At 39.6% G+C, this 22492-nt stretch overlaps 1 protein-coding gene across 1 annotated transcript in view; it reads right to left on the bottom strand.

Moving 5' to 3' along the window:
* The window catches only part of RAB3C (RAB3C, member RAS oncogene family), a gene marked incomplete at both ends in the record, with an annotated part of 133664 nt that extends 112135 nt beyond the window's left edge, over window positions 1-21529 (bottom strand). The window contains 2 exons of the mRNA XM_080637384.1: window positions 13111-13338; window positions 21506-21529. Of these exons, the coding sequence (XP_080493510.1) occupies window positions 13111-13338; window positions 21506-21529 (252 nt within the window). The remainder of the gene's footprint in view (window positions 1-13110; window positions 13339-21505) is intronic.
* Between the last annotated feature and the right edge of the window lie 963 nt (window positions 21530-22492).

The raw sequence follows: 22492 nt of genomic DNA, 5'->3' as shown, positions 1-22492 counted from the left end.
AGCTGCCAGAAGTAAATTCTCCTGGGCTGCAGAATTATCCTATTTCCAAAGAACTTCTGTACGTAGCGAGGAAAAAAACCAAAATTATCTGGAGTTGAGAGTTTATCTGGAGTTCGGCTGTGAACTAGAAAAATCCACAGAGTACTCCATGTTCTCACTGTACCACACATATGTAAATCAGGTTAAAAAAGCAAAAGGGAAAAGAAAAAAGAAATTTTTTAAATAGCTTAGAAAAAAATTGCTTGTTTCTACTACATGACAGCTGCCATGATGTGTCATTGTTTGTGTTTGAGACCCTTTGTGTGGTAACACTGTGTGCTGGAAACCTGGCTTTATACAGTGATCACACTGAGATAAAACATATATTAGATGAACGTGTTTTAGTTATTGGCACCAGAGACAGCCTCTAGCATAGAATCATAGAATCATAGAATAGTTAGGGTTGGAAAGGACCTTAAGATCATCTAGTTCCAACTCCCCCACCATGGGCAGGGACACCTCACACTAAACCATGACACCCAAGGCCTCATCCAACCTGGCCTTGAACACTGCCAGGAATGGAGCACTAACAACTTCCCTGGGCAACCCATTCCAGTGCCTCACTACCCTCACAGTAAAGAATTTCTTCCTTAGATCCAATCTAAACTTCCCCTGGTTAAGTTTGAACCTGTTACCCCTTGTCCTGTCACTACAGTCCTTAGTGAAGAGTCCCTCTTCAGCATCCTTGTAGGCCCCCTTCAGACTCTGGAAGGCTGCTAGGAGGTCTCCACGCAGCCTTCTCTTCTCCAGGCTGAACAGCACCAACTTTTTCAGCCTATCTCCATACGAGAGGTGCTCCAGTCCCCTGATCATCCTCGTGGCCCTCCTCTGCACTTGTTCCAACAGTTCCATGTCCTTTTGATGTTGAGGACACCAGAACTGCACACAATACTCCAAGTGGGGTCTCAACAGACCAGAGTAGAGGGGCAGGATCACCTCCTTCGACCTGCTGGTCATGCTCCTCTTGATGCAGCCCAGGATACAGTTGGCTTTCTGGGCTGCGAGCGCACATTGAAGCCGGCTCATGTTCATTTTCTCATCGACCAACACCTCCAAGTCCTTCTCCGCAGGGCTGCTCTGAATCTCTTCTCTGCCCAACCTGCAGCTGTGCCTGGGATTGCTCCGACCCAGGTGTAGGACCTTGCACTTGGCATGGTTAAACTTCATAAGGTTGGCATCAGCCCACCTCACAAGCGTGTCGAGGTCCCTCTGGATGGCATCCCTTCCCTCCGGCGTATCAACCGAACCACACAGCTTGGTGTCATCAGCAAACTTGCTGAGGGTGCACTCAATCCCACTGTCCATGTCACCGACAAAGATGTTGAACAAGACCGGTCCCAACACCGATCCCTGAGGGACACCACTCGTTACCAGTCTCCAGTGGGACATTGAGCCGTTGACCACAGCTCTTTGTGTGCGGCCATCCAGCCAGTTCTTTATCCACCGAGTGGTCCCTCTATCAAATTGATGTCTCTCCAATTTAGAGACAAGGATGTCGTGTGGATCAGTGTCGAAGGCTTTGCACAAGTCCAGATAGATGACGTCAACTGCTCTACCTCTGTCCATCAGTTCCATAGCCCCATCATAGGAGGCCACCACATTGGTCAGGCAGGATTTCCCCTTAGTGAAGACATGCTGGCTGTCACCAACCACCTCCTTGTTTTTCATGTGCCTTAGCATGCCTTCCAGGAGAATCTGCTCCAAGATTTTGCCAGGCACAGAGGTGAGACTGACTGGTCTGTAATTCCCTGGGTCATCCATTTTCCCATTCTTGAAAATGGGGGTTATATTTCCCTTTTTCTAGTCATTGAGAACTTCACCTGACTGCCATGATTTTTGGAATATGATGGACAGTGGCTCAGCAACTTCATTTGCCAGCTCCTTCAGGACCTGCGGACGGATTTCCATCCATAGCATCTTTCCATAACATTCAGAATGAAACAATCTCCATATCTAAGCCTAATCCATTCTTCCCCAAAAACCTTCTCCCACTTTTATAAAGAAGTTGTACACATTTACTCATTTTTTATATGCAAAGAGAAGGAAAGTCACACAATTTCACTTCCTAGCTGGCAACACAAAACGGAAAATACCAAAGAATTAAGTCTGCTGTGGTCAGAGTGAACTCCTTAGTTCATACAAAGGAAGAAGAAAAAAAAGAATCTAAGAGCTCAAGAGAGAACAGTTATTGCAAGTCACGTAGAAGACAGTAGCATTCTTATGTCTGCAGAGGGAAAATAGGGCTTCCTAAGTCAAGGTTACTAAACTTATTTTTCAAAGATGCCCCAAAAGAGTTTCATTTCTAGCTAAATACAAGTTGAGTTAATGTAAGCTACTAATACTCCCTCATTTTGCTTCCTTGCTCATACGTGTAAGTCTGAATTTTATATTTCAATCTGCAGTTATTTTAAAGACCGTGTCTGGCTATCCTACAGGACACCATGGATCCAAGTATTAATGGTTAAGAACCACTGCATTGGGGCCTACGATTTCTAAAGGAATTCAGAAGGAAATAGACTGTCATATGTGAGGCTTAAAAATAAGTAAAGAAATTTTAACAAAAGAAAGCTACTATGTAAACTATCAGGAACTACAAAATAATTACCAATTTTAGCCGCTTAGCAATCCTTTAAAAATGAAAATCAAAGCAGAAGTACTACCATAAGATTCCCTGGAATCTACCCCGTTCCTAATCCTTCCTAATCATCACAAAATGAAACAAGAAGACTACAGTCCTGCCATGCCTCACTTCCAAACTCTTCTGTGATTACTTACGAACTACCATGTGACAGCTCTCAGAAAACCTTGTTGTAAGGGATAGGGAGGTAAAATTCCTATTTCCCTAGATACTCTTATTTTCAAAGTATTAAGGCTAATTTGTACATGCCAGAGGCCCGAGTATTACAATGTCTGTGACTGAATTTTCTTGAATTCTTCTAGCTAGGAAATACAACTTCATAAAAAGCAGGAAAGCTTTTACTGGAAGGAGAGGAACTGACCTGTTTTACAGGTACACAAACATTTACATACTATGAATCTTGCTTGGTCAGATCAAAAGTATATCTAGTCAGTATCCTCTGTAACAATGTTCATGATTAAATGCTGAGGGAAAAATGTAACAGCAAGGTGGACATACGTGATAGTTCTTTTTAACATACCCCTAACCTCTAAACACATGCAGCTCTGTGATTTTTCTGAGCTAGAAGTAGCTTCTATGTCTATAGCCATTTTTAGTGAGTACCTCTTACACAAATTTGCCCAGACTTCCCTTATCTAAACTTTTGGCATGTGCAGCATTCTTTTAGCAAAGACTTCCATTGCTTGTCCACATGCATGGAACCGAGAGTGTACATGAACAGATTTCAGGTTTTCTTTTTTCGATCTCTTTAAAATCATAAGCTCATTCCTTTTATATAGACAAGGCCTTTTAATGGGTAGTTTACAACAGGACATTTTTGTAGGTAGTTTTAGCTGTTCAAGTAAGGCTTCAAGTGCCCATGATTTTAGCTGTAAATATATATGGGTTTAATCCCCAGAGCTCACGTCCTATTAAGGATGTTACATATAAATGTCACCTTCTATCGTTGTTTCCTCCACTTACCTTTTAAGATAATCATAATGGCATTCATTATCTTCAGCATAGAGGCATTTCTCCTGGACTGTCTGACTTTTCTATAAGGTCTTTTTATCCTTCAGGCTGTTAATTACTGTCTTGCTTCAGGTCTGACATTCATTTTCACAGGGCTTCTCCCATATGCTTCAATCACATAATTTCTTTCTCTCTTCCCCTCTAATTAGCACAATACTGTTTTTCTCAGCCTTTCCATTTCCCAGTCAAAGCTACTCTAACTCTCCCCTTGCTATTATATGACCTTTTTAATGCCTTTCTGCCTTGATAGATTCTGTAATACCTGCAACATGGCAGACATGTTCTCCCTCAGCTGCTGTCTCATGAGTTTGTCTACCAGTCAATGACCAAATCGATTTCCTGTTGATCACTCCTGAGTCACACCTTTGTTACGATTCTTCCTAACTTCCACCAGCAATTCTTTAGGGGATGCAGCCAACCAATGACACAATTGTGACTCCCTCATTTCATTAAACTGCCTGAATAACAGTGCCATGGAAAAAAAAAAAAAAAAAACAGCATTCTTAGGACCTGCATGGATAGTCTTTCCGAAAGAAATTTAGCCTAAGTAGTAACAGGAAAAAGGGTGGTAGCTCACAGACATGAAGCAAAACACATACCTGAGTTCTTGAGGGACTGTAAGTAAGACCACTGCCATATTCAAACTATTATACAAGCATTAATTTCCACAACTGGGAGCTTTCAGAACAGTGCATGTGCCATTTGTCAGCCCAGCTAAACACATGTTTTCTAAGGCAATTCATGAATGCTTCTGTCTGTTATACAGACCATCAGTCCAAATCCTATTTGTGATAGGTTTCTTCTAACAGCACAATGATGTAACAGGACTGCCCACACATTTTCCCCATTCAAACCATTTCTCAACAGAGAACTATGTGTTTTGGACACAAATAAGTTATATTTATTGAAATAAAAATTACTTAGTCAAAAAACAAAGCACTAGCCTTGCCTTTGCTTCTAGAGTAAAAAAGTCATGCTTTTCATTTCCTTCTATTTCCTTTAGTTTCTCTACTCATTACAATAGGGGTTTTCTGCACCTGTCTTCAGCTTGAGTTTTCTCCATACGAAGTATCTCCAGTGCAGTATATTATGGAACAATCCCATTTCCTATGGAAATACTTCACCAGGCTCATGCAAGAGCCATATTAACTGGCTTTCATTGGATGGTTGGTAGAAATTCTTTCTTTTCTTGTATACGCAGATTGTGCCTTTCTTCAGTCGTTGCTGAGTAACTTCTAGATTCTTATCATTGTTCCCTAAATGCCCAATTTCATAATGTTAAATTAAATTCCATTTCTACTACTTAACACTAGCAAGTCACTATTTTTTTCTGTATGATATACTCAACCTCTTCCCTGCTGTTAACACATCCCAATTTGCCATCATTTGAAAGTTTTATTAGCATATACCTACTACATATTAAATTTACTACTAAATTACTTACTACTGGGGTTCTAAAACCTTTCCACAATGCATTCTAAGTCTGATGTCTTCTCCTTTCAAGTCAGCTTGTCATTAGTTTCTTCCCCGCCCTTCTTTCATTACTAAACTCCATCTTCTTCAGGAAATTTCCTTAATTCCTTTTGTTCATACAGTTAAAGAATCTTACATTTACATCCAAATGACTTAGACACTTCCATCTTTCACTCTCATATTTCTAGTTCACAGTTAGCATAGCTGAAGTCATCTCACTTGTGATTATATCCTCTGAAATCTAGGAACCCTAACCACAAACAGATTTGTTCAAAGAAATTATTCTTGAAGAAAATTGTACTTATCACTGTTAGGAAGTCTCTTAGGATGATTAGAATTTTAGTAACTTTCGGAGAAGAGGTACGAAAAAGCAGTCCCAGATTTCAGGACACTACGGAAAGTACAAGTCCCAATATGGGTGAATATAGAGGTGCCTAATGTTACCCTTCCAGGTTTGTTTTTTTTTTTAGCTCAGCTCATTCTAAAATGATTCATTAAGCTGAATAGATATAGGCCTTGCAGTGTGACCAAATCCTCTAAAAAGGAAAACCAGAAATCCCTGTGAAAGGTTACTTCATATTCCTTTCCTCAGGGTTGGCTTTACCTCCAAATAAAAACCAAAATCAATAGTATCCAATCTATATAAGGCAAAAATTTCCACCATCACTCTAACTGTAACATACCTAAATTTCTTTTTCTTTTTAGAAATACACCTAAATAATAATATGATGAGCACAGAAGTAAGAACTCTCTACACCAACATAACATTCTAATTTTAGAATAAACAAGTTGGCTAAATTACACCATCGACAACTTCCATCTGGGTTGTTGATTGAAATCACTGAGGCAGAATTCTCTGTATTTCTCAAACTGCAATAAATGAATAGTCATAACAGGAAAAAATGAACTAATTTGTTTATAAGCAGTGAGTAATAAAAAAAATATGAGTTAAATGAGAAAATATCTAGATTATTACAACAGAACAATATATTCAGAAAAGATTGAAGGAGATTAGCCTTCAATTACAATTAAAAGAAAGCAAAGTGGAAAAAGCAACTTCTCTATTACAAGAAATCCAACAATATTCTAATTGATTTTTCTTAGCTGACTGAGAAATAATATAAATACAGAACTAAATCTTCCATAGATGCTATTTTGCCTGATGTCATCATTTCACGTATAAAATCTGGATGCATTGTCCACAATGTGTTAGCTACTACAAACATTATCCTAACATGACACAGAGCCTATTATTGCTCTTGGCTTCTTACAAAATGTACTTAAGCTTACTTCCAGAACATAATGCAAATTGGGTAGCATTAAATAAAAATGAGTTGCTTTTATGTGACCCCCATCCTCCCTCAGTCAGTTGTGCACCTTTCAACCCAGCATAATTTCAGAATGGCTTCAAGCTGTTCTAACACAGCACAGGGAAACAGCTTGCACTGAGCAGCAGGAGAAGGCAAAAGTGAGCTTTAAATAATGTTTCTACACTCCTCTTTTCATGATATTTAGATTATGGCTCCTGTCCAAGGCTCTGGTCCTCTAATTTCAAAGCAACAACTGCACAGCAAGAGTGCAACATTTTGGTCTAATCTACAACACAAACCTTATTAAAATGCAGTGAAGAGCCTGTATGGGGTTTTTTTTTGTTTTGTTTTGGTGTTTTGTTGGGTTTTTTTTGTAGTCACTGCAGCTGTACAGATGTCTCAAATTGCTGCTAAAATGGTTCACAGGACCTGGCAGAAAGCTGATTTCACTTTAACGAATGCTGTCAACATTAATTTCATACTAGAAACAGACTTAGCCTTGATTCTTAAAATGATAGCTTAGTAAGTATAAGTTGCATCTCACAGTTTAAAGTACACGGTCAGATTTCTCTGGATTTTACTGAGCTTGAACAATTAAGATAGCTTGTTTTCCAATGTTATCCCAAGGTTATTGTTCTTGCTTCAGACCCATATCACAGCAAAATTGTTCCATTCTCTTTTTCCTTTCCATCCGGACTCTTCATATTGAACAAAATCAAAAATCTTGCTATTCTGGTACACGTGTATGAAACACCTTTCTATCTTCCCTTTCTCTTTCTCATCATCAGTTTTTAAGGAGCCTATGAAGCAACTATATGATGCTTGCATATATGCAAGTGATAGTCCCTGGCAGTTCTTCCACTGATATATGCTTCCCTACATTGGAAAAGATAGTGGCATGCAGATCATGATGTGGAAGGCAAAGGCAGACGAAAAAATGTTATAGCAGACTGCCTGGTCACAGGTTAGGGGGAGCTGCAATCACCTTAGGTCTGGCAGGACAATGATTTATTGGCCTAAACAATGACAGGACACATTTTCTAGGAGTCTGATGAGGAAAACAGCCTAAAACACACTATAAAGAAGAGTCCAGAAAGTGTTTTAAACTAGGTCACTTTCTTATCAATAATCCCCATTGAAATTTGCACTTAAATAGAGAGATAATTCTTACTTAGAACTTTAACAATGCTAAATGCCACCTTCTCTTTCCAATTAAATCTTTGCTTTTGAATACAGATGTATCATTTTACCGACAACAGGAGTCTTTGCCAGAGAATATTTAAAGTCCAGTGATGGCAAATATAGTGCTAAACTGATCACAGGGAACTTATTTCTATATTGCAAGCAAAGCTATACAGCAACAGAGGGTTTTTTAAAGCATAGAACTTTGTAAAAAAAAGTAAAATCTTTGACCAAATATTTCAGAACACTTTCACAAAACCATTGGAATATTGAGAAAAATGGTGGAATTTAATGCTAGTTGCAGGGCTTTTACCTCAAGTTTCCTCTCCAAACTGTCTGAAGCCAGGAGTTTGCAACCACATTGGTGCGTGCAAGTCTAACAGCCAGCACATAAGATCAGGCTACAGCACTCTCTAGGCAGGGTGCTGAAGTGAAAACTCAATTTTGTTTTTCAGTTGGGTTTAAAGCCAATGTTTTAAAACCTCAAGATGTACTTTTATAGCTATAAAATTGTAATGTCACATAAATATTCTAATACTCAGTTCTACTTTTTTAAATAAAAGCATATAAATTTTAAAAATCTCTCACTGGCTAACATGGCCAGTCTCACAAAGCATACAGTATATGCTCTTTGCACTGAAGTCCACCTGCAGTGAGTATGCCTTTTCCATCGCCAAGATCTCTTTCAGCACTGAAGACTGGGCCCCGGTTCTATACAAGAAATACATTGCATAGTTTTCCAATATGTGTATTGTTTATAATGGATGCATCCAATATATCCATTTTTCTCTTGGTTACTTACGTAAAACAATGGAAAGTTGAGCTGACTTGGATCCATGGGTCCAATTCTAATACAACGGGTATAAGAAACAGAACAGAGAACTAACAGGGCAATGTAAAGAGAGCACTAAGAATCCCTTAATTAAGAAAAATATACAACTTTTTGAAGTAACTAAGATCCCCAAGATATACAAAGATTAAAAACTCCTGTCAGTTTTCTGACTGAGATTTGAACACTATAGTACTGTCTGTACTGTAATGGGCTTTCCCTTGGCTGTGCATCTTTAACATTTGTTGTTGAGAACACTGGCCTACAAAAGCTAGGGAAAAAAAACCCCAACTAACTAATGATTAATGAATCCAGTATTTCTAAGAAATAAAGTATACCAAGTATACAGGGTTTTTAATTCAAAATAATTTGAAATCTAACAGTTTGAAAGAATCTTATAGCCTTCCAGATCCATCCCTTTCCTATTATTAGGTCAAAACTAATGGAGGAAAAATGTATTGCTATTTATTATTTTACACTGTAAAACATCCTAAAGCCCTCTGATGGACTTCCATCCTATGCACATACGTACTGCACACAGACATAATTCCTTTCCAAAATTTCTTACAGTTTCTGTTAAGAAATCGATACCTTTTAAGGTAAAATGCTTTTTTAAATGGATTTCTATGCTTTAAAAGGTAACAACCTGCTAATATGCTGTCTTCCTAATGTCCATACAAAAATTGCCACATTATTTGTTGCTGTGAAACAAAACTTCAGGATAGCTGATGGTCCTATGACAAGGTAATGTGCTATCATTGATGAATACAGCACTTGAAGTCCAAACCTCTCTCAATTTCAGTAAGAAATGGTGTGGAAAGAAGGTCTTTGGCTCAGAAGAAAAAAAAAAAATTACAGTGCTCCCTGCAGGCTCTTTCTGATCATATGGAAAAACATAAGTACTCGAGGTAGCCCCATCCTCCCTGACTTAAACAATGAAAGAAGACAATTCAATTCAGGTCCTTTAAACCCAAGAAGACGACACCATTCCCTCAAAGCAAGAAAAAAACCTCAAACAAACAAAAGACCTGTAGGGCATCCTAGTATGTAAGACATCACCTACTTCAACCTGTTAACCCCGGCGAGTTCATTGAGATAATTACACAGTGAATTTTGTTAAGAAATAATGACTCTGCTTCATGACTGCCCGTGATGACTTTCAAACAAATCTGTACCCTTCATTAGCAAGCACATGAGAACCTTTTCCTCAGGAAATCAGTGTTTCAAGCTCCAACATGCTTCAAGTTGAACACAAAATGTCCAACTGAAAGGGCTATTAATCACAAAGTTTAGATGTCTACCCAAGAATAATATGCATAAAATTACAACAGGACACTTTAGATTAACTGTGCTTCTAGCTAGGGAATTCTGGTGACTTAACAGCATTGCTATTTACACATTTCTGTATCTTACTGCCAGGCACGGAGAGCAGAGCAGCAGCATTTCATGCATTTCTTCAGTGCACTACATGGCAAATTTGTCATTCACAACACACTTTAGAGTTGTACTTACAGTTTCTTCTAACTATTCCAACCGGTAAGATTTTTCAGGACATTTTATTTCACATAAGCTGAATTAACAGTTATCACATGATGTCACTCCATAATTTGCTAGTTATTTTAAAGGAAGTGTTAACCTCTTACATGTTTCTACTCAGAATTAGCATCAAATCACACTCACTATGATTCATTCAATTTCGTATTTTATCTAATATAAATGCTCTTTTATAAATGCAGTTTGAAATGGGAATGGATATTGCAGGACTACTATTAATTTTAGAAAGACATTTGCATAATCAAAGCAAAGTAATAAAGCATAATGTAATATAGACAGATGTCACATACAGAAATACTACATATTAAGAATATGATTGTTGATATAGCGTATGAGATGGGGTAATAGTGCTCTATTTCAGATTTCGTGCAGTAGAATAACTTTCTCAGATACTTAACGGATTTTATTTAAGGTCCCAGAGGTGTAACAGTCAATCAATTTAAGAGCATGTATAATTGCAGCACGATGCTCCGGCGCAGAATGCTCTATCTAAAAAGTGCAAACAGCAATAAAGAGGTGTTGCAGTTGGAGTTAATTTGAAATGTCGAGGTCTTTTAAGAACTGGCAGTAAAATTCTTATGAAAAACCAAGAAAAAAGAACCCCGACACACCAAGATGCAGCACTGACTGGGGGGGTAAAAAGCTTCAGCATGAAACTAAGATCTGAAGACCTGTCTCTAAATCTATGTCCTGGTAGGTGACTTTAGGAAGGTCTCTTCCATGCTCTGAGCCCTTGTTCCATCACTCCTAAGTGACATGAAACCTTGCGTTTGTTACACTGACTTCAATTGCAGGTTTCTTCAGGCAAGCACCGTCACAGTCTGATTGGACTCTGCGTATTATTTCATAAAAAGAACAACAAAATGTCCATTTTGCTAAAACTGAAAGCTTATTCCAGCTGGCAAGAATACAGTTGCTACATCCTCCCTATGCCATGGATAGCCCTGAATACATTTAAATTAATAGACTGATTTTGAACCAAGCACATATTTATGCCTGCTGTGGAAAGGCATTACAAGAAATATGCTGTTGTCAAACTAATCATATTAATACAACATTATAAACTAATGCTGCTGCTTTTGCTGGGAGAGACATGAACAATAAAATCTATTGTAGAGGATACTTGCTGATTAAAAGAACTGTAAAGACTAATGTGAACACAATGTTATTGTTCCATTATAAAAAATTATAAGCTAATGTCAATGCAACTTATCTCCATGATCTCCAACATTAAAGTACTACAGCGAAACTAGCAAGCTATTGCAGTGAAAGCATGCACATGACATACAGTTACCTAGTATGTAGCTGTTATATCCATGATAATAGCAAGAATCTAAGCTTAAAAATGTTGAGAGGCAAAGTTTGTGTTCAAGTTTCGATTAGGCTGCGAGGCACAGTCCAAACAAGTCCTTGTGAAGTGCTTACTAGGTACTCAACAAACACGGGGCCTCCCAGTTCGAGTAGTAAAGCTCAAGAATTGGATCTCAAATGAGGCAGAGCCCATATATTGGGTTTAATTTCCCAAGCATTTCATTGGGAATACAGATGGAACTGTACAGAATATACATTAACTCTCCAGCCTCTTCAGAAACCATAAATACAAGTGCGTGTTAACGGAATTCAGCATTAAAGTGACACCACATGCAGTCTCCCATGCTCAGCCCTAAAAACGATGCATCATTTGGTCAGAGTGGTGCATGATGTCTCATCCCAGCCCAAGGACTGCCATGAAAGGTCCTCTGAACACGTTGCACCAATATAAACCACCCCAGGGCACCTAAAGCACCTTTGGGACCAAGCGTACCAAGAAGTCCCCTCTGCAAGGGAGCGATGACCACCACTGCCAATCTCCTCCTCCATGCACCAGCAGAATCACTGTCCCAGAGCACGGAAGCAGGCACAGCAGGGATTGTCTGGCCACACAACAGGGATTTTGCAACTCACAAACTTAAGTTCCTTAAGGGCACAGAACAACGAATTATTTGAGATATCAACGGCTGAAGCCTACCCAAAAAGACATGAATGAGACATAGCCTAGGAAACTGAGAAATTCACTTTTTGCCATATTAAAAAGATAATTTATCTGCTGTTCCAAACATGTTAGATTAACTTGTCATATTTGAGCTGAGGTTTCCTGAGGTTTAATGGCTACCCATCATTAAATAATTTTTTAGATTACTTGTATTCATGCACAGAAAAAGAAAATCTGAGTTAATAAGGCTGTTACGAATACCTCACTGAGGAAACATTGCTCAAACTCCTCATGCACCCACAAATAACAGCAAAGACCTAAAGCTTTAACTTCAGGTCGTGCATTGTTAAATGTTCTGCTATCTTCGCTTCTCCTTCAAGTATCACCCTATCTCCCAAGAATTAGCAAACATGAGCATCAGTGGCTCCGACATAAATAAGTTTTGGCTATCCTTTCTTTCTGAGGATGGTTTACATAAAAGAACACCTATTCGCTGACATCACAATTCCCTCCCACTGGCATTTTTCTACCATCTTTGAGGTGTAGGCAAGAGATGAGGGGTTTTATATACCAGGGCAACACAGCTGGTACATTCTCTCTTTCCACATATTTTCTTCATCAACTGGAGGAAGATGTTTCGTGATCAGGACGGCCAAAAAATTATGCCTTCCATTATTCAGCCACTATCATAGGTCCTATGTGAATTTATAATTTCTGTGGTAAGAAATGTAATACCTAACTGGTATTTCAAAGCACTTTTTAATAACATCTATCACTTTCAAGAGCCTATATATTCCACAGTTGCTTATACCTCACTTCCTCTCTCTTTATTTGTCAACCTGTGCTACTACTTAATGGAATTTAATTCAGAATATATACTCTGCTGTACTTCAATACCTGAAAAATACTGTCTATATTCTATTATTCAAGACACAAAAATGATACAGGAAATAATTTACTGCTTTTTCATTACTATGCCATATATATATGTATATATATATATAAAAGTTGTGACATTCAGTGCAAACCTATGGTAGTTTAAATGCTATCTATCAAACTGCTACAGCTTGCTTAGTTCATAGAATTATTGTTTTTGGCTTACCCAAATCTGTAGCTTAATTCTTTTTTCATTTTTGAAAACTGTTTTTACTTTGAAATCGATCCCAACCGTGCTTACAAATGCAGACGTAAAGGAATCATCAGCATATCGGAACAAAAAGGAGGTTTTCCCAACACTGCTGTTGCCAATAATGAGCAGTTTGAACATGTAATCAAAGTTCTGGTCAGATGTTTCTTTCTGGCCATATCTGGAATCTTGAGTGGATGCCATCTGTAATTCAAAATGAAAAGAAATTGTTTATTGTCTCTTGTATCATATAAAACCAGAAACATTCAGATTTTATTGGACTTTTTGTTGTCAGATATTAATGAACTCAAGAAGTTCACAGCTGATTAATTATTTTTATGGTTCTTGTATGCATGGTCATAGTTCTGGTTGCAAACGAGGATGCAAACATTCGCAGTGGCTGGTACCAAAAAAATAATTCTGAAAATCTGGGACAGTTCTAGAGTATATAATTTAAAAGAGTTACATTCAGAAGATGTGATGAATTAGCCAGACAGTGACAATACAAGCAAAGATACTTCACTTGAACAAGAAGGAAATAAGAGATGAATGCTGTGTTATGCATGAGATATATTTCCAAGCAAAAGTTTAACATGTTTTAGATTTAATAAAATTCTTGAACCATTTATTTTACTGTAAATACGCTGCTGTCTTCTGTAATGCTAATCACTGTATTCGAAGGATTTTGCCTTTACCAGTTTTCAGTTTACCATACCATTAAATAGTGAGTTTGGAATATACCTCTGAAATATTTTTTTTCCAGTTTTACTCTATTTATAGTTTGGAATTTGCAATGATAATGAGCTATCAGTTGTTAATGTTTTCAAATTTGAGTCCTTAAAATACAGTTTCTAATCCATATAAAACAGCTGAATCAGCACAGATTACTGAACACTGCTAAACAGCAAGGCTATTTTGCTCTAGGGACTTCAAAAACCACAGGTTTCATTTATAAAAAATACACTTCCGGCTTTCAGGAGAGTTGCAGAAATTAAGTTTAAAACCTGACCAAAATTCTGCCTGGGATGTTCAAAAATCAGATGGCAGAAATAAAGATCTTAGAACTAGGTAAAGTTTCACCTCATGTGTTTTTTTGGGAAAAAAATCTCAAGTTTTTGGGGAGCCTGGCATGATTTTAAATTCTTGGAGTTTGGCAACACCAAGGTCAGCACTTTTGCATGCTGATTTCAGGCAGAAAGACAGACATAATATCCTAACACAAAGGTTTATAGAAAAGCAGCTCACCTCAAAGCTTTCTAAGCTAGACATCTTGGAGTACATGTGAGCAGTCAGAGTGGAGAGCTGGAACCAGGGTGAGGGCTGCACAATAACTCACCTTCTCAGCAGAATTTCAATTACTGCAAAAATTTTCTGAGCTAATTCTGCTGTCTCATAGCACAAGTAACAGTATGCCAGCTTCTTTGAGCTACTGAAGAGGCATATAGAAGTGGAGACAAAAAGTCCTGAAGGAGATAATGGAAATAACAAGCTTATGAGAAAAAAAAAATCAGTATAAGCTTGTATTCCATACAAAATGCAGTAGGGAGTGTTTGATTTCAGAATTAGCCTTTTATTTGGTAGTGACTAAAGATCTTGATTAAATGTAGTCTTGGGTATCTATGTGCTTGCACCCTGAGTATTTGCATTGGCCTTAACATTTATTCACTTTCACAGACATGCAAGAAAGAAGTTTTAGAACAAACCCCTAAATATTACCTAGAGTACACACCACTATTTTTTCAACTTTCTGATTTCTACAGCAAAAGACAAAAGGAGATCCTGTCCACTTTCACTACTTTTCCTCATTTTTAAACTATTTGGCGATATTTTGCTTAGAAGATGAGAAAAGGAAAATCAAATGCTGCTTATATTTGTCTAATCACAACTGGCAATAAACTGGTAAGAGTATGTTGATGTTGTGTTTGCAACAGTTTGCAACAAGTCAATAATTCCAGCAGCAAAAGACTCTAAAGTGGCTGGGGATGCCAGTGTGCAACCTGTACACTTGCCCAGCAGCCTCTTCTGCTGCCCTTCTGGCTCCTACCTGCAATGCAACAGCTGAAACTGGAGGTTGGAAACCACTTCTAGCAAGAAGAATAATCTCCTTTTTTGATTTTTTTATGTCCTAGGAAGTCTCCCACATAGCTTTTTCAACTCGCTGAAGCTTTACAAAAAGACGGTTTAACTTTCATTTCATTGCTGCCTTCAGTCCTATGTGCCTTACAAATCATCACCATGTACTTTAATGCCTAATACTTCAGAAACAGTATGATTCAGTCAGCAAAGGAATCAGGAGGCCTGGCTTCTAACAACAGTCTCACTAAATTTTGTACATTATGTAGCCTTCCTGAGTAAGAACTTGTTTCCTGTGGATGGTTTTAAATGCAGATTTTTCCCACAGAGAAATTTCAGTGCTCCTCTAAATTTATGTGCGTTACCCATGGAATAGTTTCCTTAATAGTTCTTAAAAAATAATAATAATAAAAAAAATACACAACAACAACAACAAAATTTTCACTATGCCTTAAGCTTATGGATTCATTACTTGCAGGATTATAGGCAGAATTATGGATAAGCTAAACACAGAAGTGCAGCCAGCTTCTATTTCAAAGCATGCCTGCCTATTACAGAAGGCAGAAGGCACAGGAAAGGCATGGGAAAGGACTAATTTCTGTGCCTCCCACCTGAGGAATCATGAGCTCTTGATAATAATTCAAAATGTTTGAAAAGACAAATTTTAGCCTACGGAGACAGTCTCCCCAGATTACCAGTAGTGATCCTTTCTTGTGCCCAAAACCCAAATGACTTTTAGAAAAGTACTAGTGCTTTCATGAGTCTGAAGGAACATCAAACTCGGTATGTGTGGTAAGACCTTGCCATTACTTCCCCAACTTACTCATTCTGTACTAAGCACAAAGACAGATTCTTCAGAATACAACACACATCACCTATATCAGGCTCCCTAAATGATACTCTAGAGTCTCTATTTTTTTTGCTGAGTGTAAGGGAAACCAAGATATTTGGTCCTCTTGAACTCCTGGAATATGTCTGCAGTGCTTCTCCTTTTTAAATGCAAGCTGCTGACTTCCAGTAACTATGGGATGCACTGCAGCCCACCTGCTCATGTATTAATGTCAGTTCACTCCTAACAGGAGTTGTCTCAACTATGGAGGCATTTGGCAAAGAAACATGAAGAAGCTAGTGCTGATGCTATGTTCCTCCTTTGGAAACAATGGTGGAAATAATCACCAGGAATGACATGTTCATGCCTGCAATTAAACACTACATACATGGACAAGACCCAAATAAACATGCCAACCTCACTAACGTTATGATATTCTGCTTCCAAGAAAGCAAAACTCTTACCTTTATTTTCACAAAGTTCTCTCATATGATTGAATGCATATATCAAACACCTATCACTTTCAGCAAAACACATTAAGTTTTCTCTGCCATAAAATTTTGTCCTCATTTAGTAGAACTGAAGACAGAATATACAAGGGTATCTTCATTAGCATACTGCATACTTAGTTTTTTGTAGAAGCAGTCCCTATTCTCCTTACATCCCTTAGGATTTTAGTACCAATGGCAGTTTCAGACCACCTCCTAGAGAACTTAGGAGTAGGTACGACCCCCCAGCCTCCTAGAGGACTTAGGAGTAAGTACGTCCACAGCTCGAATATGGTTCAAGGACAAAAAAAGGATGGCTTCCCTGCTTATAGCACATCTTGAAACATCTAAATGTGCATTATTTATGGGCATAGGAGAGTTTCATCATTAGGCATAGGTTTCTATATCAGACCCAGGTACTTTTAAAGTCTTATGTTCAGCTGTTCCCTTGATCCCAAAACAACAGGCTAAAAAAGGGCAGGGTTGAGAACCAATGTGAAAAAGTATGTGTTCACCTTCATAATAATAACAAAACACTTGGCTGTGTTAATCTCTTTATGGCCGTAGAGGACCTCATTTGCTGACAGAATTGATTTGATCAGCTTTCTCACTTAAGCAGAGCAGTATGCCATGAGCTACCTGGGCTGCACATAACTTCAGTTTGCACTTACGTATACACCCCACTCTGAATGCCTAATGCAGGATGAATTTGCCCCGGCAAATATGATGCAAAAGGCAAGAAAAGCTGTAACTGAAAATACTGAGGTTCACTCCTTTGTGCACTTCACAAATACAGTGGTTTATTTCAAAAAAAAAGGAGCTTCCTACTCAATTTCTGTGAGGTGACCTTTTTGCATTTTGTAAAATATAGTTAGTTAAACGCAGTAAATGGATACTGAAACAATGGAATACAATTGGAAAATTCAATGTTTGTAACTCACTGGACTGCATGTAGGATGCACCACAAGTGAGCTGTCTTTAATGTGCAGATCAGATGTCACCATCAGAGTCAAAATGTTACCATGTTCTGTATTTATAAGAACACTATGACAATATAACCCAGTCATGAAAAGATCAATTATTTTCAAGATATATCAGATGAATAATCCAGAGACTGGGTTTTATTCCTAACTCTTTCAGGGGCATCCTATGACTTTTTTTTTCATTTTTTCTGTATCTTGGGCAGGCTGCTTAAACTCTTACTTCTGGTGTACTCTCAATTAATACCTCAGTATCCACAGATGCAGACCACAGCCAATTCTCACAAATCCTTACCATCTAATTTTTAACTGAGCATTTAATAATTAATTTCCATGCTTTTCTATACCATTAATCACAAGATCCATCATAGACAAGAGGAAGCTCTGATAGGAGAAAAGATCATGTATTAGCTTCTATCAAACACTGAAATTCTTAAACATGGGGAAAAAAAAAAAAAACACCAAAAAACAACCAACAAAAACAGAGCTTTGTCAGATCCATAATATACCAAGTCACAATGCTGGATGGTCAGCGGATGATGCTGATGACTCAGTCCTGACAACAGCTCAGAGCCATCAGATGACCTAGAGACAAGGGTTCTGGGGCTACTGCTCTCGCAGGAATTTCACACAGTTCCTCCTGTGAACCAAGCAGGCTGATTTACTGGGGTTTTTTTTCCTCTTGGTTAAGGCTGGTGGGTTAATAACATTTTTTTTATCAGGCACACACACTGTCAATGAGACTTGTAGTGATTCTGTGTTAATGTACTTTGCATCTGATCTGTATGTTTTTCCTCAGTATGGTATTAGCGTAAAGGTTCCAGTAATTAATAGAAGTGACATCTACAGCTACAGTTTAATAAATTAAACTAGTAATTCATAAGACTTAAGAGTTTAGTGGACAATGCGCCAGCCACTTATTTGGAATATACGGATTGCCAGCCATCTGCAGAGCACAGCTTGTGAACCAATGTACTCGGCAGCACCAAGAGAAGCTTATCTGCTCCAAGGTATTATGAGGTTAGATTCTTGAATATGTGTAAGCATATTCAGCATAACCAGCATAACCCAGTCTGAAAAGTTAGACATGCAAAGTTTTATTATAAGCATCATACTGAAATGCCAAATTGGGGAATATCAAGAAGATAGAGAGAGGTGGAATTCTAAAACATTTTAAAGAAACATTATTTGCTTCGTATCAGTAGAAGTAGCATGGATTTGGCCACAGTGCAGGCAGATGCCCAGGACTGCACAACGCAACAGTAAAGAACAGCAGTAAAGAATAGTTTGGGCAAGGCTCTAGCACGGGGATGCTGATGAATCTACTTTTGGTGAGTTAGAGGATTATCCCTCATTTGTCATTCTTTAATCTAACTTTACCTTCTCCATGAAAAGGGTAGCTTAAGAATGCTACAATCAAATCAGTTAAGGAGTGAAATTTGAAGTTAATGAATCAGTGTATGAATCACTGAGAAATTCCCACTGAACCTTTGCTTCTGAAATTACCAGTAAAGCCTTACAGAAAACTGCTGAGAGCTACACAGACATTTCAACAAATTCAGATGAATTCTTACAAGAATGCAGAAACCATACAGACTTCCATATTTTTCAGAAAAAGAGAGTTCATTGCTTTTGACTTCTAACCCAAAGCCCTCTCCACGGTCATAAGCACTACTAAGACTAACTTCTGTTTTTGAAAACATGGCTAGAAAAATTAAAAGTAGTCACAAACTCTGACACAGATCCAATTATACCCAGCAGATGACAACACCAAACTTTTATACTAGGTGACACCTCTTCTGGAAGGGCTTTTTGGGCTGCCTTTCTGGTAACTGTTGGCCCTTCTTGTCTACAGAGAAATGGCATGAGCTTCAAACAAAGAATTCATAAAAATATACCAAAAAAAAAAAAAAAAAAAAAAGACAGTGACACCACACAGGTTCTTTTTCTCATTCTGCTAAAATACTTTAACTTTTTAGTTTTCTATTTAATTGGTTCTTGATGGAAATTGGAAAAAAATGCTTAAACTCTCCTCAGAGTCGCTTTTTTGTCATGATCAAGAGACATACACTTGATCACTCCTGTTGTTCTACAAGTTGTGTGCAAAAAAGAAACTACATTTCATGTAACAAGAAATCAGATAGGTAGAAGAGATAAGTCAAGCAACTAGGTCAGCCAGTCTATATGACATTTGAACGAGGATCAACCATACTAGCTAATGCTGGAAAACGAAAGGACTCTTAAGAAGAAGAATCCTCAATAAATATAGTTTTACTGGAATCTTTAATAAGACAAAGTGTATGCTGAGAATAGCGTAAGTAGAAGAAGAAAAAACATGCAGAAACAACAGAAAATTAAGCCTCATCTGCCAGACTGTATTTTCATATCTTGGAAAAATCCAGATGCTTGTGATTATAATTTTGGATGAGATATGCTTAAAAATAGACAGTGTTTGACCATTTCAGCAGCCTTGAAAAAGTGGAATTTGTAGGGTCTTTTACAGCACTCTGCTATCTCTTTTTACACTTAGGCTGTGATTTTTGCCAACTTTTATTCAATTATGTTTAACAATAATTCTGTCTGTACTTTTTTATGATCTGTCCAATTATATAAAAAAACCAAAAAGCTGTTCTCTGATGTGTAAAGTACATATATTTTTCTTTTCTATCTGGATTTTAGATTTTATTATAATGTTGTGCCATCATTTTGTTTCCACAACTATTTAACATCATCAGTTCAACACCTACCAAAACCACCAAATGCGATAGTGACCAATGTGTAGTTGTCATCTTTTATTAGCAGAATTTGCTTTTAATGAAATGCTCTCCAAAGCCAATACGTACTAGGCATGACTTCAGTACCTCAATAAGCGTGTGTACATAAGTTGCAAATACCACATAAACATTTCCAACATATGCATGTAGCATGCAGAACTGGGTATTTTAAACAGCATCCTAGTTATTGTTGTTTTCCCATCAGAAAACTGAAAGACCTTCTTACTGAAGAATAGCTTATTTCTAGTGCATTTCTTTGGTTAAAAGGTTTCAGCATGTGTCATCTGAACAATTGCTCTGCAAAAGATTCATAAGATTATCAGTCTCTGTCCAAAGTCAAGCAAACCCAAGTCCTTACTAGTATAACTTAAGATTTCAGACTTCTTTTTGAGCATGCATATTGAAAAGATGCTGATCTTCCCTTCAGGCTGAATTCTTATTACTGATTTCTTATTACTTATTTCTTATTACTATCTACTAGATACCCATCAGGAAAAATAGCAATGAAAGCTGCACTTCATAACTTAAATCACAACAGCCTGCAAAGTGCTCTTTCCATTCTTTAAAATCAGCAGGATTGATTGTTACCAATTCACTGGTAACACAACCGATCTTCTATTAAAAAAGTAACTGAAGTACAGTTCAGTGTAAACTGGTTTGTTTCATAACGTACGAACTGCTAAAAACTCTCCATAACCTAACCAGTATCTGTACAACATCTGCTTCTCCAGTGCTAAGAAGCATTATACTTTTACAGATAAATAAGCTGCTAAAAAGGGGCCATCTCTTTGCTACCCCTAGTTCTGGCCATGAGCCTGGCGCAGGCAGGTAACCGTTCACTGAGGAAACAGGTGGAGATACCGTGCAACTTCATGTGCATCCAGCTAGGACCTCATCCCCTAACACGATACACCCCTTCACTCCCAGGGGACAGTGCTCAAAGGGCAGTCTGTAAAACACAGCTCAGGCTGCCCGAATGCGACTGAAACCCACCCGCGGCCGGCTAGCGGCAGCGAAACGGCTTCCCCGGCTCCTCTCACACAAGAGGCGTCTTCACCTTCCTCCTCACACTCCCTGGCCACCAGCGTAAGAGCCCGGCCCGGCGGCCCTGCCATGCCGCTGCAGGTCGGAGGGGCTCCTGCTCCGTCCCCCGGGAGCTCGGCTCTCGGCCACGCTTCGCCTGCCGCCCCCCCTCCCGGATCGCTCGGCCTCGGCCCTTGCACCGACCTGCATGGGCGCTTCGTGTCTCATGGCCGGGCGCGGCCCGCCGCTCGCTCTGCCGCCAACTCGCCGCCGCTCGCTCGCACACGCCAACAGCACCGCCGCCGACAGCCCGGGCTCTGCTGAAACCCCGCGTCGCGATCAGCACCGGAGCTGTCCCCGCTCCTCCCCGGCACCGCCCCTCCCTCCCGCCTACCCTGGGGAGCTGTAGTCCCCCTGTCCCGCTCCCCTGTGCCCGCTGCCGCCGGGGCGGGAAAGAAGGACTACAACTCCCGGCGTACCCTGCGGACCACCGCCAAAGAGGAGGTCACAGGGGGCGGTGGCGGGGCGAGAGGAGCGCTTTGAGAACGCGTGGCGGAGCCACGGAGGGCGGTGGCGGAGCGAAAGGCCGGGCGGCACAGAGCGCGATGGCGGGGCGGGGGGCGCGGCAAGCAGCAAAGGAGCTAGAGGAGCCGGCAGGGTCCCTTCCGGGTGCCGGCGGCGGGCGCGGAAGGCAGCGCAGGCTGCGGGAGTTGCTCGGAGGAGTGCCGCAGACGGTCGCTACTCCCGGGCCATGGCCTGCACCACGCCTCGCGGGAGGGCGGCCGGCGGGCGCCGACGCTGCGCGGTCGATTCACGACCCCGTGTTCCTGGACTGCAACCGGGCCGTTGTCGCTCCGCCCCGCCGGCGGGGGGCGCCCTGGAGTAGTCCTCCGCACTCGCGGGCTCCGTGCCCGTTCCCCCACAGCCAGCCCTGGGGCTGAGTGAGGCCGAGCCCCCTTTGGCATGGTGACTGCTGGTTAATGCTTTTTCTATGGTGTAATGACAGCCCGTACCTACGCCAAGACTTCTCTTGGTCATATCTGGTTGTCCCTGATTCCTCTTTCCTCGCCTGCTTTTTTCTCCAGCCTTTGACAAACGGTAGCAGGCAGGCATCAGGGTTGTTCAATGGCAGCAGCCCAATGCGGACATGGTGTCACTGCTTCTGGACAGTGGCACTCAATTTTGATGGCA

The sequence above is a fragment of the Psittacula echo genome (genome assembly GCF_963264785.1).
Source record: "Psittacula echo genome assembly, chromosome: Z".
NCBI classification, from domain to species: domain Eukaryota; kingdom Metazoa; phylum Chordata; class Aves; order Psittaciformes; family Psittacidae; genus Psittacula; species Psittacula echo.
The sequence above is the reverse complement of the archived record's forward strand: the minus strand, read 5'-3'. Positions and strand labels throughout refer to the sequence as shown.